This window comes from Myiozetetes cayanensis, unplaced genomic scaffold (genome assembly GCF_022539395.1).
Source record: "Myiozetetes cayanensis isolate MyiCay16 unplaced genomic scaffold, myiCay2020 scf6-25, whole genome shotgun sequence".
Taxonomy (NCBI): Eukaryota; Metazoa; Chordata; class Aves; order Passeriformes; family Tyrannidae; genus Myiozetetes; species Myiozetetes cayanensis.
In genome coordinates this window covers 49,343,661-49,360,374 of record NW_026087853.1, presented here as the reverse complement: position 1 = coordinate 49,360,374, position 16,714 = coordinate 49,343,661, and the positions used below count along the sequence as shown (strand labels likewise).

At 36.3% G+C, this 16,714-nt stretch overlaps 1 protein-coding gene across 10 annotated transcripts in view; it reads right to left on the bottom strand.

Moving 5' to 3' along the window:
• SOX6 (SRY-box transcription factor 6) overlaps positions 1-16,714 on the bottom strand; it is a 263,900-nt gene that overhangs the window by 228,583 nt on the left and 18,603 nt on the right. For all 10 annotated transcript variants that reach the window (XM_050335391.1, XM_050335396.1, XM_050335392.1 and 7 more), the window contains one exon: positions 3,277-3,520. In XM_050335391.1, the coding sequence (XP_050191348.1) occupies positions 3,277-3,520 (244 nt within the window). The remainder of the gene's footprint in view (positions 1-3,276; positions 3,521-16,714) is intronic.

Here is a 16,714-nt window from a genome sequence, read left to right as displayed (position 1 = left end):
ATATTTTGGCTTCCAGACATTCAGAATACACAAAGGACTCAGTGGAAAGCAATGCCTGCTATCAAAAGGGAGTGAAAGTTTGGAAACATTTCTAGCCAGTGTGGTTTTTTTATTATAATGTACAATGTAGTTTAAAGGTATCTTACATTACTTGAAGTGTTACATGTCATAAATGTTGGGTAAAATTGTAATTTTTTTTTCCAGTCAAATTGCCCTTTTATTATATCTTTTATAAACTTAAGATGTGTACACCCCTCATAACAAGTTATGATGCATACTGCTCTCTCAAATTCCAGTGAACTCCTTAGTAGTTTTAGGGGCACAAAGATGCAGGATTTTGCCCTTAATTAGATACCAGATAAAAGAGAAAATTTTTCCTCCCCATATGTCGACAGGGCATTCTTTGAATTTACTATCTTTTAACCATGCCTCACACATTATTGATGCATTTTAATGACAGCACTACTGTCTTTACTTTCAGTGTAAATTGTATGAACAGGTGATCCTTCAAATCAGCTTTTAAAGGATCCGTCTGGGAAAGGGTCAGAAAGTGCTTACCTTCTGGGAATTTGGTTTTATTAAGTAGAAAAGTTGCCACCACCACAGCACCTAATCTCAGAATTGACCAATCCCCCTTCTGGAATTTGTCTTTCTGGAAAGAAACTTCTTTCCTCCCTTTAAGGAGTATGAACACATTTTCATCAGGATAATTGCAGGCACCTCTGAATTCTTTCTTAGCAATATCAATGCCTGCTTGGAGACTAAGATACTTCAGGAGAGCTTTTTGCAATTAATTGAGGCTTCAATGTTTGCTCATGAAGGACATAGTTAAGGGAGAAAAAAAATCATCCTCCCCCCCCCCTTCTAAAAAATAAAATCAAACAAGGTACCCTAAATTACAGTCCCTTAAGGACAAAAACATTTTTTCACCACTTCACTGTGGTCACCTAACTAGTCATCTAACTCATCTAGCTGTAAATACACTGGGGCCTTGCTCTGTACATTTTAGATCTCAATTTTAAGTGCAATGAAACAGCATGCCCTAGAACTTCAGTCCACACTGGTAGCCAAGCCTTGCAAAATATATCCAGCTTTGAGTTGGGCAAAGAAAAGAATCTATTTGGTTTAGCTGAAAGATACCTAGATAAGGCTGACATATATCCACCACCAGATTTAAGCCAAGGGACTTCTGGAAACTCCTAATGATTTTCAGGACATTCATCTACATATATGATGGAATATTTACTGGAAAAAGGAGAAAGGAAAACCAGAGTGCTAAGTCCCTCAAGCAAAGTTTATGCACCTGTTCTGAAACATGATAAGCTGAGTACTGATTCGTGCATGGCCAGAGGAACAGCAAGTGTTGACATGATAGTTCAGCATTAGGAAAGAAAACAGAGATGGCACTCTGTCACTGCGACTGCAAACCCCCTTCAGAGCAATACACACGAGTACAACTGATCATTCTACAAAAGGGTCTACCATTTTGGCTTACTCTGGGTCCAAGGAACAGACTGAATTAAAAAAAAAACCAAAAACAAAAAATGCATTGAATGACTCCTGAAGCCTAGGATTTCCTTTCTCTCTAGGACACAGAGTAATTTTGTCAATGCTGTTGGTTTCCTAATAATAAAATTACAAGAGTTCACCTGCCCCTCTGAATGAATAGAGACGTAGCTGATGAATTCACACATTTACTTTTTCTATCAACAAACTGTACTCATTCTTTCTGCAGCCTACTTGTCCTCCTGACAACATAGAAGTTAAAATTATTCTAATATGCTTATTGCATGACTTGGCCAAAAGAGTGACTCTGTCCAAAATGAGGTTACATCTCAGAATCTGAATACAAGACATATATACAACTTACAACCTACCTTGCCAAATTACTAACCTATAATCATTTTTCTTTAAAGCTATTTTTGCAGTTGACATTTTGCCTTCTTTGTGACAATCCCCCAAATACTTAGGAATATTTTAGGCCTGACAGAAAATTCTGCATTGCATTAAATTGTACAGTACAGATTAGGTAGCATTTTTCTGCTTTGGTTTGTCCTTTTGAATTGATCCAGTTTTAGGAAAAAAAAAGCAGCACTATATTAACAAAAGCGATCTTACTGTACTGTTATTATTTAACTAACTCCAGGCATCACAATATGCACAAAGATCTTTGTTATCTATGTTGATTAGTGCATTAGAATTATTAAATCTAGTCAAATTTGAAATAAGTTCATTATTGTTAGTGTTGTAAAAAAATAAATCTACAGTTATGTTTAACCTTATTGAAAGCTGCTGATTTTTACTGAAAAAAAAAAAGAAAAAAATGTTTGCTGAAAAGAATCTGCTCATAGATATTTTATAAAAATACAGAAGAAATTTTATGAAAAGGTAGATTATTCTTTTTAAGCTAACTGTCTGAATTTAAAGTCTGTGAAAGTCACTTTAGGGAGAGTTTGAAATTATGATGTTCTAAATTTACAGAACACCTGGCTGCTCCACATACCTTAATTCTGTTTCTGAGGAACACATGCAAGGAAAATAAATTGCCTGAGATGCTATGTCCTTTCAGCCTTCATTCAGCCTGCCCATTTATTGCAGTTTTGGGGATGCAGAGACAAGTTACAACCACAAAATAATTTTATCTAGGCTACTGAAGAGAATACAAATAATAATTCTGATCATTCCTAATGTCACCTGTATACAAACTGCTGATCTAGAGCAGAAGAGCATGACAGAATCACTCATAAGCACCTTTCCCCTCCACAAAGAGTTGTAATTTCCTATAAATACAGTAGGATGTTTCTGTCACCTAAAATGCCAGCTTCTTTGTTGTGGTGTAAAGCTAGAATATTCTAGATTTTGTGGGTTCTATTTCTGAGAGACAAATAAAAAAATACATTAAAGTTTCTTCCTTCAGCACAACACTTTGCAGATGACAAACAGTTGTGAGCTACGTCCTCCTGTCAGAAATTAATGCTTGAATATATGAGCTAGAAAGGTTATGACATAAATCAAGGTGTGAACGAAAACATGATAAATAGATGCATTTCCTTTCAGAAGGTGAACTCATCAAATGACCTCATTCATAAAGACCTGTATACTTAAGTAGATTATACAATTGTAATTTACAATTACACCATATGATGTTGATCTACTACTGACACTGACACTTTAACATTTAAAAAGCTTTACACGTGAACACGCCTTTCCAAATGGGAGCAAACAGCCTTTCACGACACTAATTTGGAAAGCCACTGCGAGAAGCGTGAAACTCACCATTCTGTGTTGGGCTGAGATTACTCCATCCCACTCAGGATCTTGTTGGATGGTCGTGACCAGAGTTGGTAGCTCCTCAGAGTGAGGTTTGTTGTGCATTACATTGTGTAGAGGCAGATGAGAGGCCGCGTGCTGATCACTGTTGCCCTCTTCCTTGTCTCGTGATGCTACGTCCTGGGTCATTGTTTCCTCTCCATCAGCTGCACATGCAAATGGAGAGGTAGCCTGCTTGGAAGACATTCTTCTACGAAACAAGAAGAGCAGACAAAACCAAAAAAATTGGTGCTAAGTGAAAAAAAGTCAAGCTCAAAGCAGTCCTCTAAACACATCACGTCTGACCACAAAACACAAAAATTAGTCACCTGCAGTTAACAGAAATACTTTAAGTACAGGTTTAGGGGACCTGGATCCAGAACACTGAGAAAAAATAATCACTGATGCCAAGACAAGGTCAGGGTTAAGTTTTATGACATCATTCTATTCATTTAGACTTGTCAAACAATATAATTTTCTCCAGTCATAAAAAAGTAGTGATTTTATTGGTATTTTGATGTTGATTTTGCATAAGAGTTCAATTATTTAAACTCTTACTCCCATGAGCAATCTGAAGGTTATAAGCAAATGTTTAAAGGAGAGAGCCCATCACACTTACCCAATCTCATTCCTTGCAAGATGTTTTCTACACAGATAAGAATTTTTAAATCTATTTCAAATTCTGCTAAATAAGTCCTTTTGCTGTTTGTTTAAAGCTGTACTGCTTTTAAACTGTTTAAATTTTACCTTTCAGAAAATGTTTTCAGGAACTCATGCAAAAAGCGTTCTAAACCTGAAAGCTTTAGTGGATGGATGGATAATATCTGAATAATCTTTCACAGTTCAGGCTAAAAATCTAAAATAATGATGTTTCTTTTCATATTAGTCATCAAGTACAGGATATAGCTCAACAAAATACTTCAAATTACTTAAAAGAGTAATGAATAAATGCATAGATTTATGTTAAATGCCTTTTCCCAGTAATGGCCTCTTACTACCATCTCATGTGCAAGCACAGCTTTTGCCACAGTTTCTGCACTTAGATGAAAATATTACCAACTTCAACTCAAAATCTGAATACACTGTATTTAAAATTTCTGGTAAGATTAACTGCAACTGTTAAAACAATCATTAATAAACCCAAAAGAAGAGAACCAAAATATATTAGCTATTTTCCCAGGTTTTAGTAACTTTAGAATATCCTTGACACTGAAATTGCTGAGAAACTAAGGAATAAGATCTTCATCTTAATTGCTTTTTAACAATAATTGATTTCATACCATTTCTTTAAAAATGCACAAATCAGTTAACATAGGAAACCACATGAGCATTTTTCAAATTAGCAAATCATTAACTTGCTAGTACTGTTTCTACAGACAAATAAATACTGATTAAAGGGTCTGGAAATCTGAGACTAACAGTTAAATTTACAAATCTGTCACATGCTTTCATGAATATTACAGTGAAGGAAATATCAAGTGCAAAGAAAAATAATTAAGTTAATTCCAATTTAAACAGTAGTTTTTATGTAGCAGCCTGTGTTTCACATAGGATTTAACAGCTAATGCTAAATTTCTCACAATTAATGAGGGAGTTCAGATTTAGTATCCTACAGTGAAAAAAAAATTAATATAGGATCAACTAATCTAATTATGTACAGTTCAATATGAAAGTATTACAAGCTTTGAAGTGCTTTGAAACATATTAAAAGACTGATACCTATTTAGAATAACTATTCCGTAAATAGAGATAATCCTGCCTCTTAAACTCGATACTGGTGGGGGAAAAAAGGTTTATGTTTTCTTTAGGGAAGCCTCAGTGTAAGTGGGAGTCTAATATTAATGTTGCCAATAAGCAGAACTGAGGAATTCAAACCGTGTATTACATTCTTACTATGCTAAAGAATTTGTGTTGATGCTACAGAGAACATGCCAAGAGTTCAGCAACCAGCATTATTGTATGTACTTCAAAAGGTTCTGCTTCATAATTGCTATGATCTAAGATAAAATAAAAGGTTTGCTTTCCCTTTTTTCATTAAAATAGTCACGTTAATGTAATCACTCACATGAAAATATACGTCATGCTTTATACAATTTGAAAACCCGACATGAAAACTGAAAGTCACAATAAAGGATTTTCCTTTCTTTCACCTTCTCAACAGATCTTATTCCTGTTTCATACTGAACAAGCTTCTGTGCAAAGCAATAGCTATGGCTGTTTCTTCGCCATAAATTAATCATGACAGAAAACTAGAAATGAAAATGTCTCTTAAGAATAATTTCAACTACAAACTGCACCAATGAATAATAGTGCACAATCCTAATTAAACACAACTCTGCAGCTGCAAAAATAGGCTGAATCTGTCCAAAGCTACGAGTTGGCTTTAAAGGCTGGTTTGTTAGGGACTGTTTTCTTAAGGAAGGCTGGGCCCTCAGTCTTAATCAGCCAATAAATTATTTCCTGCAATTACATTAAATAGAAAATTATCTTCAAATTGGGAATGTTAATTGAAAATCAAAATTCAGACTGAAGTTTAGAAATTACATGCTGAATATAATTAGTCTAGAAAGGCTTCACCTCTATTTCATAAACAGGCTTTTGGTGTTTCCTCAAGTGACCATTCAGTAAAGCTATCTACTGGTAACGCACTACAGGGGAAGCACTTTTTCTTTGCAATGTACACTAATACACTTTGCTTTTATCCAAGAGGTTTTAAACACGACTCAATAAAAATCTCTATTCAGGTTCTGATTACATAGAGGAAAGGTACTTTGTTAATGTTAAAAATAAAATTATATCAACAAACTCCTGTTCACTAATAATATCAAGCCAAGCCCAGCAACATTTTTCTGTACTAGAGTAAAACAGAGCAAGGGTGGGGTTCAAATGCTTCCTAGCTCCACCTACCCCTTCTCCCCACTGCTGCGTTATGGTCAGACACGTTTCATGCTGCACTTCACTCAGTTACCTATAGTTCTGGAGCCTGAAAAGGAAGACAGGCTCAGGCAGGCCTCCCAGGCACTTGCTCTCCTCGTGACATAATTTTTAGGGGTGTGTTTCCCTTCTATTTTCTCCTAGAGCATTGTTAAAGCAACTAGGTTAAATGGTAAGTTTCAGTTTTTTGGTTGTTACATTTAAAACATTGGGTCAAAAGGGACAGAGGTGGAGGGCCCTGCTAGATTAACCCTCCTTTCCCAGCACAATCATTAACTCAATGAATATACCTCATCCTTGCATGTCTTCTGAGGGTGCCTTGGTTATGCACCAAACATTGATCATGCCCAGGTTTACAATCAGCAAAGCAGAGTAAATTTAAACTCTTGCAGCTGGGTGTTATCCAGTCAACTCCTTCATGCAGGTTTTACTCGTCACCTTGTTACCAGGTTTAATTGGTTTTTGCCTAAATGGGAGAATTCTGTACACGTAACTCCATCAGGTCGAAAAGCAGCGTTCAGACGATAACTCTAAGGTCTCATCCAATTCAAAAGGAGAAGAATCTGGCTCATTTGAGTAGTTTATGTTTATGATAAAATTAAACCGTGGAACAGCGTGTTGTGTTAAAATATTTTAATGTTAAAATATGAGCATGAATAGCAGTCAAATTTTAAGCCATAACAACTTCCCAATTTTATGTTTAAAACATTCAAAACGCATTTGCTAAAATCCCTGCTGAGAGGGAAAAAAAATCAATATTCATAATAAATAAGGATTGTAAAAGCTATCAGAAATTTACTAATTCCCGTTATAATTTATTTTATTTCTCCTATTATCAATTAAACTCACTTGGATGATTTAAAAAAAAAAAAAGTTTCTGATAAAAAATATCTCCCTAGTTATAACCCCTGCAAACAGGGGTTTATAATGGAAGTGCTGACACAACCCTAACTACAGCAGCGCAAATGGTGCCGCTATAATACACAAAATCAAGTTCTATTATTCTAAACTATCCTCGCTCGGGGGGTTTTCTTTACTGTGCTCCCAGACAAACTGCTGAAGCATGAAAAATTTAAATGCAATCAAGTGGGTCCAATTCTACTTTACTAGAACAAGTGTCTACAGTGGTACAATCTTAAAAGAAGATGCAACAGATTTGTTTGGTGCTTTTCTTTCTTTTTTCTTTTTTAGCTGTTTATTTATAATACTGTGCAGTGGAGATAAAATAAGAGAGGAAATTACACTCACATTATATCAGTATATTGATTACACAGCACACAATCAGAAAGAAAACTACATTGTGAAATTGTTGCTTTGGTTAAATTGACAGATTATCTGAACACAGCAATACCTAAAGGTGGAAAATACACCTAATGGGTATGAAAAAGGCCCTAATTATCTGAAGTCCTACCACCTACTCAAGTTTTAGAATATAATAAATCTTATTTTAGTTTCAGAAAATAAGAATCAAATTCCATCTCAATTTGATCGAGACAGAAAAAGAATGGGCTCATTTGTCAAAACATCTGTAAAGCTGAGGGACTGGACCCCAATTTAAGTTGGTCTCAATACTGAGGTAGTAACACTACAGTTGAACTGCTAAGGGTACCTTTACCTACAAAAATCTAAACACTGTCCCAAACAGCTCCATTCTCTATAGATATGGCAGGATTTTTTATTTTAAACCAAAGACTTTCTTTCTGCTCTAATGAAGGCTGTCAGTCAGATTCATGAAACATTGGTTTTCCTTTTTTTCTACAGCTACTGTGCATTACACCTTTTTAAACACAAATAATAATAATAATAATACCTTTTTATTTTGTCTAAAGTTTTTCTATGGTCTCACATGCTTCAAAAAAATCATATCCTCTCTTTCAAAACAATTAGGTGATAAACCTGACATGAAAGGCTTCCAAACCCTGAAAAAAATCTTCCATCCCTGCTGACTGCTCAAATTATTAAATGTTACAGCGGAAATTAAGGCTAGACTTGGAATTTTAGCTGCTAGACATTTCAGAATCAAGCCACAAAGTGTAATGACAGATAACAACAAAGCCCAGACCCTGTTTCAAAAACATATAAACTAAGCAATAACAACGAGATATATGACAAAGCAGACTCGTAGTTGGCCAGAGACTCTAGCTTCTGCTCTGCTCCACCCTCACAAAGCATTCATAAACCCAAAGGCATGTCTACACTGCAGCTACATAAATGACTGCTTTGTAATGCTCAGATATCCAAACTAATTTTAAACAAGCTTGCTTCTGATAGCTCTCCAACTACAGTAGTGTGGTGCTCAGATGGACTAATTCATCCCGCTTTAGTGACTGCAGTTGAGACATAACCCAGCTCTACAGCTCCAACAGTAGATTGGAATCAGATTAGATTAGAAATATATTCACTTACAGAGCTTTTATGAACAGTCTCCATTCCTTTTCCCCAAAGTGCCAGATTAAAATACTTAAGTGCATGATTAACTGTAAGTATGCAAGCAGTCCACTAATTTCAAATTGGACTACTCAGTTTCAAAAAGTTAAGCATGTGTCTAAGTGCTTTGGTGACTCCAGAACTAAATAAATTAGAGAAACCATTTTTAGAGGTACTTCTAACCTTTTAAGTATTTCCTTCTAAACTTCTGTGTTAATCTGGTGTTCATAAGTAAAACTCAGCCACAGCACCTTATCCCTCCCCACCTTTTAAAAGAGCAACAAAGGTGCATACTCCTCTCATAATATTAAACGTGGTTACAGGACCCTCCCTTACTAATTAGCACTCAGCTTTGGGATACATTAGATGCATCATATACTCTTCTTCACCTGCACTGCCCACAGTATCCTCCTCTTCCATACCTATGGCACAGCTCATCACTTCGTGGCCTTGTGTCTTTCATGGATCCTCAAACCCCTTCTGAAACTCAAAATCGTCCTTTATTGCAATTTTGAAGTGCAAGTTCACCTACACAACCACAGGCCTGACATAGAATGGGGTACATTGACATAGTTGCACAGAAGTTACTAGAATAATTTACCTATTTCTAGCTGCAAACCAGTTTAGCTTAGATTAAACATTCAGGAAAACTGATCTTCCTTTTTTGCTGCATAAATATACCAGTTACAGTAGCGTTCAGATAGACTTCAAGAAAAACGAACATGCTTTGGCAGTAGCCAAAATATTTTGCAGCTCTGCCCCTGCAAAACAATGTTCTGCAGGCAGAAACCAGTAACGTAACTCATTGTAAAGCTAACACCGTAATCTGTCTGCCATTTTAGAATAAACAGCTATTTCCTAAAATTATGAAATATCATACTGTTTTCAAGGAGAACGAGTAACACAAATGAACAGTAAGTAAAAAATTTCATTCTCCTGGGGCCTCACACCCTGATATAAATCCCTGTGCACAAAGCCCAAATAACTTGAGAAGGCAGCAATGGGAGAGAATCTCCCAGTTTCTGTTCCTGGCTCTGAGTCACTACAAGGCCTCAGGCCAATCATCCTAACTCCCTCAAGCTCTTCCTTGGCTTCATTTTGCAGGAATTCTACAAGAATTAGTTACATATAGATCATAAACAGCATTGCAAGATTAGAGAGTTTATGGTAATCACAGGAACCACCTTGGAAATAAAAGGGCGGGAGGGGGAGTAGAAGCAAGTGTGATTCAAGAAATGACAGCTATAATGTTAACTGAGCACCCAAATCTCTAGCTGAAATAAGCATCAAGCTAAGCAATACACCCACGGCTTCCAAGATACACACTCAGCTATTCTTGCATTTGTTTTTCCAATCCAGGCAAATTACACTTCTGCTAATAGATAGGAATCCAAATCACAAAGTTTGACTTGAGATTCAGACTCCCTCAAAGCTCAAGTGGTTTGGAACAACTTTTATGGTATCCCTTCTGACTTGTAATAAACAATGTGAGAGCTAAACAGCTCATTCGGTCTCTTTGGAAACTATTTTTCTTGTGTTCTGCCATTAGAGGGACCAACTCAGCCATGCAGCCCCACAGAAATATTAGGGTTAGGAAACAAGTTCTTGTCTATTCACCCAGTTGTTGAAAACATCAAAATAGATGAAGCAAAACAGCCTCACAGCCCACTATGACTTTTCACTGAAAACCCAGAGGATCTGTTTGGATTCATAAAATGCCAAAACCACAACCTATCTTTCTATCAGGTTAAGTATTCCATTCTCTTTTTTCACTAGCAGAAGCTGCCACTGAAAATGCCTAAGGTGAACTCACTTCAAATGCAGTAAAAGGGCAGTGAAAGAATAGTCATTTAGCACCTGGGATGTGCTCATCTTCAGTCACTGTAGTTAATATTTTCTATAGTTTATATTTAGCTGACAATATTGCTGTCACTTTATTTAAACAGCTTGAGACTGTTCTTTGGACTGGAGCTCATATACCCTGGAATGCTTTGACTCATGAATTGTTTCTCCTGATAATGTTACATCACGTAACCACCTCTGTTTAATTGGTTGGTATTAGCTTCTCAGTGATGGCTGCCTTTAAAGTCCTATGACTAGGCCATGTGTCTCTGGATATCCAATTTCTTACTGTTGGAAAAAGAAAAAGAAAAAAGGCAGTGCTGACTTCCAGCTATCTTTACCAATAATTATGGGAACAAGAACAAGTGTGCCAAGAATTTATCCATCAGCAACTTGTTTTTTCAGGCAGAAAGTAAGAAAATATACAATATAAATAAAAGCAATCATTAACAATAAAATTTTAAAACAATGGTTGCTATAAATAAGCATTAATCCACATATTTTTATGGATTAGAATGACTTAATTGTTTATCTGGATGGTTATATAAATGGTTTTGATAAAGGAAGTCTAAAAATACTAAGAATTTATTTTAGCATGTTTAGACTTCGAGACTTTACACAGAATTCAAGAATACATTTATTTTTTCCCTTACAAAGCTAGTTAAAAAGTTGTTCTAATAATTAAAAATCTTCCTGACAACACTTAAACCTGATGGGAATAAGTTCCTGAAAGGTTCATTAAATCCTTTCAATACTCCATGAAAAACATGCTCCAGCAGTAAGAGACAGTATTATGTTTTTCCCACCTACAGGTAATTTTCAGGAGTTGCTTGAGATTCCAGGTAATGAGTCAAACAGTTGCTTTTTAATTCTACAGGTGTGAAAGGTCACATGCCATTTCTCTGCACCATCTAATTCACAACAGAAATATTAATATAGTCAGACTTTTCTCCCATCCTTCCCCTTCTCCTGCTGCCTTTCCATGTTTTTGGTTTTCATTTCTAAGTCAAACCAAGCAGCTCAGTAAATAGTGAAATGAAGTATCAGTTTCAGGCTCACCTGTAGCCATTTGCCACCTAATTAATACCTCCATGTAACATAAAACAATGGCTCCACACTCAGTTACAGATTGTCCTTTTAATAAAAACCTTACACTACAAGCCCAAAAACATTTCTAGCAGGCAAAATATTTCTGATTCAGCAGAGGTTAGTGAATCATCAAAGCACTTAAATGTAGGTGCCAAACCACATTGCCATGAGCTCTTAGTATTATAAGGTACTGTTACCTGACAGCTCAGTGAATATAAAATTGCTCGTTTCTCCAACTGAATACAATCAAATTGTCACCTTCCATTGTAATAACACACAACTTGGGATCAGCAAAGTGCCAACAAAACATAACAAAAATATCAAATCTAAATTTCTCTAAAGGGTAAACATTTCCATCTGGCTATTCACACAAACAACAAAAATAAAAGGACGAGGGATTTTATTCTTACTATCAAATATCCTAGTGCTATTTAGCAATAAGATTTATTTGCTTTTCATTAGGTAGAAAAGAAAAACAGCTAAAGGAGGTGATTCATGAAATACTAAAAATAAACACAGGTCAGAACTGTGCTGGGATTTTACTTGTGCACATACAGTTTACTGTAAGGGTCATCAGAGTTGCTAGGGGCAAGCATATGTATCTGTATTGTTGTTGTTATAAACTCATATATGTAAGGATTCATAAAAATTAATTCTAACTGGCACACGGCGTACTTTGGCACAGGCTACACATGACGCGCCACTTTTATTTGTTTATTTAAATGACTTCACTCTAAGAACTGAAAATGGAGTTTGAACTGCAGTCTGCCTCAGAACAGGGACTTTCAGGATATTAAAAACCTGATGAAAACCTTTGAAGGGAGTAATCTGAATACATGAGAAACAGCATTTCCACCATATATTTCTTGAGGTTATTCAGCAAGTGGCCTACATATTCAGGAGTGAAATTTGCATTTTGGCGATGCAGAGATCTAATAGCCAGAAATTGTGTTTTATATCTACAGTAGCTCTGGGCACCTTATAAACTACAGAAGAGTGTCCTTGGTAGGATATATACATGGAAAAATATTTTCATCTGGTTCACAGAAATGAAGCTAAACTTAAATCCTTCTTGAGAAACTTGCATTGATGAGTGATTACTATGGATTACCTTTTCTGTATCAATATTCCATTCACTACTAAGACATACACAAAGTTCTCATACGTTTATTGATGTAAATGCGCCTTCACATACTTTTTAAAATTTCACCAGTGGAAGAAAAGAAGAGAGAAGAGCAAAATATGCAAAGCCAAGAATCCATCTTTAACATCAATTTTTCTATGAAGGAATATTCAAGAATGACAGTAATGGACAGGGAGCTTTTTTCCACCCTGAGCAATTGCACCAGAGCCAGATGTAATTCTAACCCTTGTGGATAAAACAAGCACAAGGACTGCTTAAATATGTCATTAGCCTCACAGGAGAGGTTAAGGAAAAGATGCAGCTCCACATGACTGGGAACTCCTTCTGGGCCTTGCCTCAGGTGTTGCATCCCCAGGAGCTCAGGTGCAAACCTGGAAAGGCTGGGCTTTCCAACTGCAACCTGCTCGCAGCTTTTGGCCACTGATGCTTGCTCTTGTGTGCTGCATTGCATCATACAACACCACTGGTACAGAGGAATGAACACAGGAACAAAGGAAGGTAGCAAAACCACAGCACAACTTGAATGTCATATGCAGTTTGGTCAGATAAAACAAAACTAGACACAATGCCCATTTTTCTGCAACTTTGGGAAGTTGTGATTTTTTGTTAAGGATCCTTACAAACAGGCTTTTAGAAGGCGGCATTGTGCACAATATTTCTTTGTTTTCAACTAATGTTTACCCAATATGATCATTACATATTTGTACAATGGGAACCCTAAAATGTGTTTACAGACCCCTGAGGAACCACCTCATTCACCAGTGGGCTGCAGCTCATGGCTAGGCTTCATGAACGAAGATTTGAGAAGGGCTCTACCCACGCTTGCTACAAGCGCGCTGATGGCTAAAGGGCTGCAGCTACTACTGGGAAAAAGGAGAGGGTAGTCTGAAGCAGCATACCGTCCAGAAAAAGATTACATGCCTGGCTAAAACTACCCAGGAAATATTTGAGAAATATCCTTATTTGACTGGCAATGTGGCCCAAGTACAACAGTGGGGTAATGTCTCTCTCTCTCTCCCCCAAACCCTCCACCTCTTTGGCTATGGAACAGGATTGGGCCCTTTTCTTTTTGTGTTAATTACCTTCAATATGAAAATATGAAGACAAAAGATAAATAATTGCAACAGTCTGAGATCTCAAATATATTAAAACAAAACATTATCTCCTCTACTAATTAAGGTAATCAGTTGCTATTAAGAACTGCAAACAATTTAAAGTTCAATTTATTGAGACTTTGAACCTCCTATCCTTTCACAAGCTATACAGATGAAACATCTACCAATTTTAACTGCCTTTAAAAAAAACCTGAAATAACTAAGACATTTTTATTCAATGACATACTTAACAACATCAAGTATTTAAACTGTTATTTAGCTTAAAAAAAAAAAAAAAAAAAAAAAGTTTAATATTAACCAGTTTCCCAAAGCAAGTTTTGTATTTTTTAAGAAGTTCACTAAGGTATCTGGACTAGGCACTAAAAAGAATCAGAGAAAATTAAAAAGTAATTGGCACAGGTAAAAGTTACACTACTTCATCATTCAGCTTTGAGAGTCCAAGCAGGAACAGTCCCTGCATACAGCATTCTGAAACTGCATCAACTGCAGATGAAACTACAAACTTTCCCTGTCATTTGGTTTCTGCTCTGCAAAGTACCACAAAATTGCTACAAGAAATAATTTGCCATAACTGAGGACACTCGACTGTCCTGTTTTCATGGAAGGTTACAGCATAGAGCATCTGCTCTCTAACAAGGAGGAGGAAACATGCATAACAAAATCAATCATAAGGGTAAAGGTGAAGAGCACCCAGGCTCTGAAGGGCTCTGCATTTCCAAGTGCTCAAAGTTCAGTGCTAGTATTTTTAAATGTGTCAAAGAACATAATGAAGAACAACTATCAGAGTACAAAAGAAAAGATAAACCTGCACACGAACCAAAGTCCCAAATTGTTTCCAAATAATTAGCAAGGAAAAAAGCCAAATGTCTAAAATACAAACTTAAAATATTGTCAGTAGTTTTAAATAAATAAGATCCCTTAGAAGTGATTTTAGCTAAAATACTGAGATATTCTTTTTAAGTTGGGACGCAGTATGATTATCATTGTCTTATTGTGGTTTTCATCTCTGACCTATTTTTTCCTATATATTAAGGCAAAACATATGATCTGCATTAGTAAAGAAGTCTTGTTTTCTCAAATAGTGTCAATTTTTGCTCAGGGCTATATTTTGTAACAGTTTCTCACGTTTATTGGTAATAATTTATAATAGACAAGTAAACATACATGATATGTGCAGCCTATTACTTCTAAAACCAGATTTGAACAGTTTCATTTTCTCATGGATATTTGTTGAGAGCTCTGTTAACAATTTCAAAAGCATTGCCATACAGAACATAATACAGACATACCTGCATGCATACAGCTTTACAGGCATGTTTAGCTGGTACAGATACCATAATTACCATGAACCATAAACAAGACAGTTCTTTGTCTGTGGTTCTAAACCAAATACGAGTAGAATTGAAAAGAAATGTATATTTTAATCTAGGAATTATGAAATAGAGAATCATTACAGACTTCTGAGAATGGGTCAGATCCTCAAACACTGTAAATTAGAGCAGCTGTACTGAGGTTAACTGAATCCTATTTATTCATCTAAAAATATATATTTTATATATATATATATCTAAAAATATAAATCCTTAGCAACTTTTCTTGAAATTTTACATTGGGTCCTTTTGCAGTATGAAATTTCTGTGTTTTCCATGAAAAACTGACTATCAGGAGCCATATGACATGATAATATTCCTTCAAACACTCATTGCAGAGAAATGCAAAAAATAATAAGGTGGATTAGGAATCGTAGCAGACTGTATCCACTACTCTCCTTATTTTTAAGTGTATTCCTCTTGAACTGGTTCAAAATAACGAGAACTCTTCACTTACACAGACAAGCACTTTCAAAAAAACCCACAAAAATTACTTCTCTGACTGGCATAAGCGCTAATAGCAGAGTATAATTTGGGGAAGAATCAAACACAGACTTCTAAACCAAAAGCAATTTTAGGTTTTAATTTGAACATGAATTCTTATGCTGCTACTTGGCAAAGCACTGCAGTCCAGCAGCTCCTTTGGAGCAAGGTCATAAAAGAGACAGGGGTCATCCAAATATATAAGACCCCCAGCACAGCAGGCGCAAACTCTGCACTAATTATACGAGGGTTGCTTCGTCCCCAGCACACAACCACTCTGGCAGACTCCCCATGGCATTAGCACTACCCAGAACAGGGCTAAGGTGACAGGACCAGGGTGGGTACCCATCAGGAGGTGCCCGTATTAGAGCAGACAAAAATAGAGTGTGAAAAGGGTGAAAGCAAAGACTTTCAGGTTTTTTCTGCTCTATCTTTTTTGGTCATTGAGGTTTTAGAAGCTGATTCAGGCAGGGAAAAGCCCTACCAGAGCAAAAATTGGAGCTAGCAGGGAGGCACAGGGCCACCCTAGAAGGAGGTAGGTTTGGGGGTGAGCCCTCTCATCTTTTCAGCAGAGGGGTCAATCTCCAAAAGAAGGCACCTCCAGAAAAAGATGTTCTCTTACTTTGAAACTGTGCCCTGGTTGTTTTTTTCATAGAAGGTGATGAAGCAGTCTAATATTTGGCAATCAGCACCACTGCTCGTGTTCCAGAAATCTCAAAATATCTTCACCTTTACTAAGCAACTCTCTCAGCACTCTCACTTTACAAAAAAAGAAACTGAGACCCAGTTTAATGAATTAACCCAAGGAAACAAAGAAAATCAAAAGTACATAGGACTGGATTACCACCTTTTCCCAGCTCCTGTGAGAGACATAACTTGCAGCAAGAGATGAATCTCAAATCAGGTTCATAATACATTCACAACTGAACAACTCTCTTCTCACTAGCAGACAAAGAAACCTTTCCTTACAATGATTTATTTCAGTGAATAGACGTGTAGAG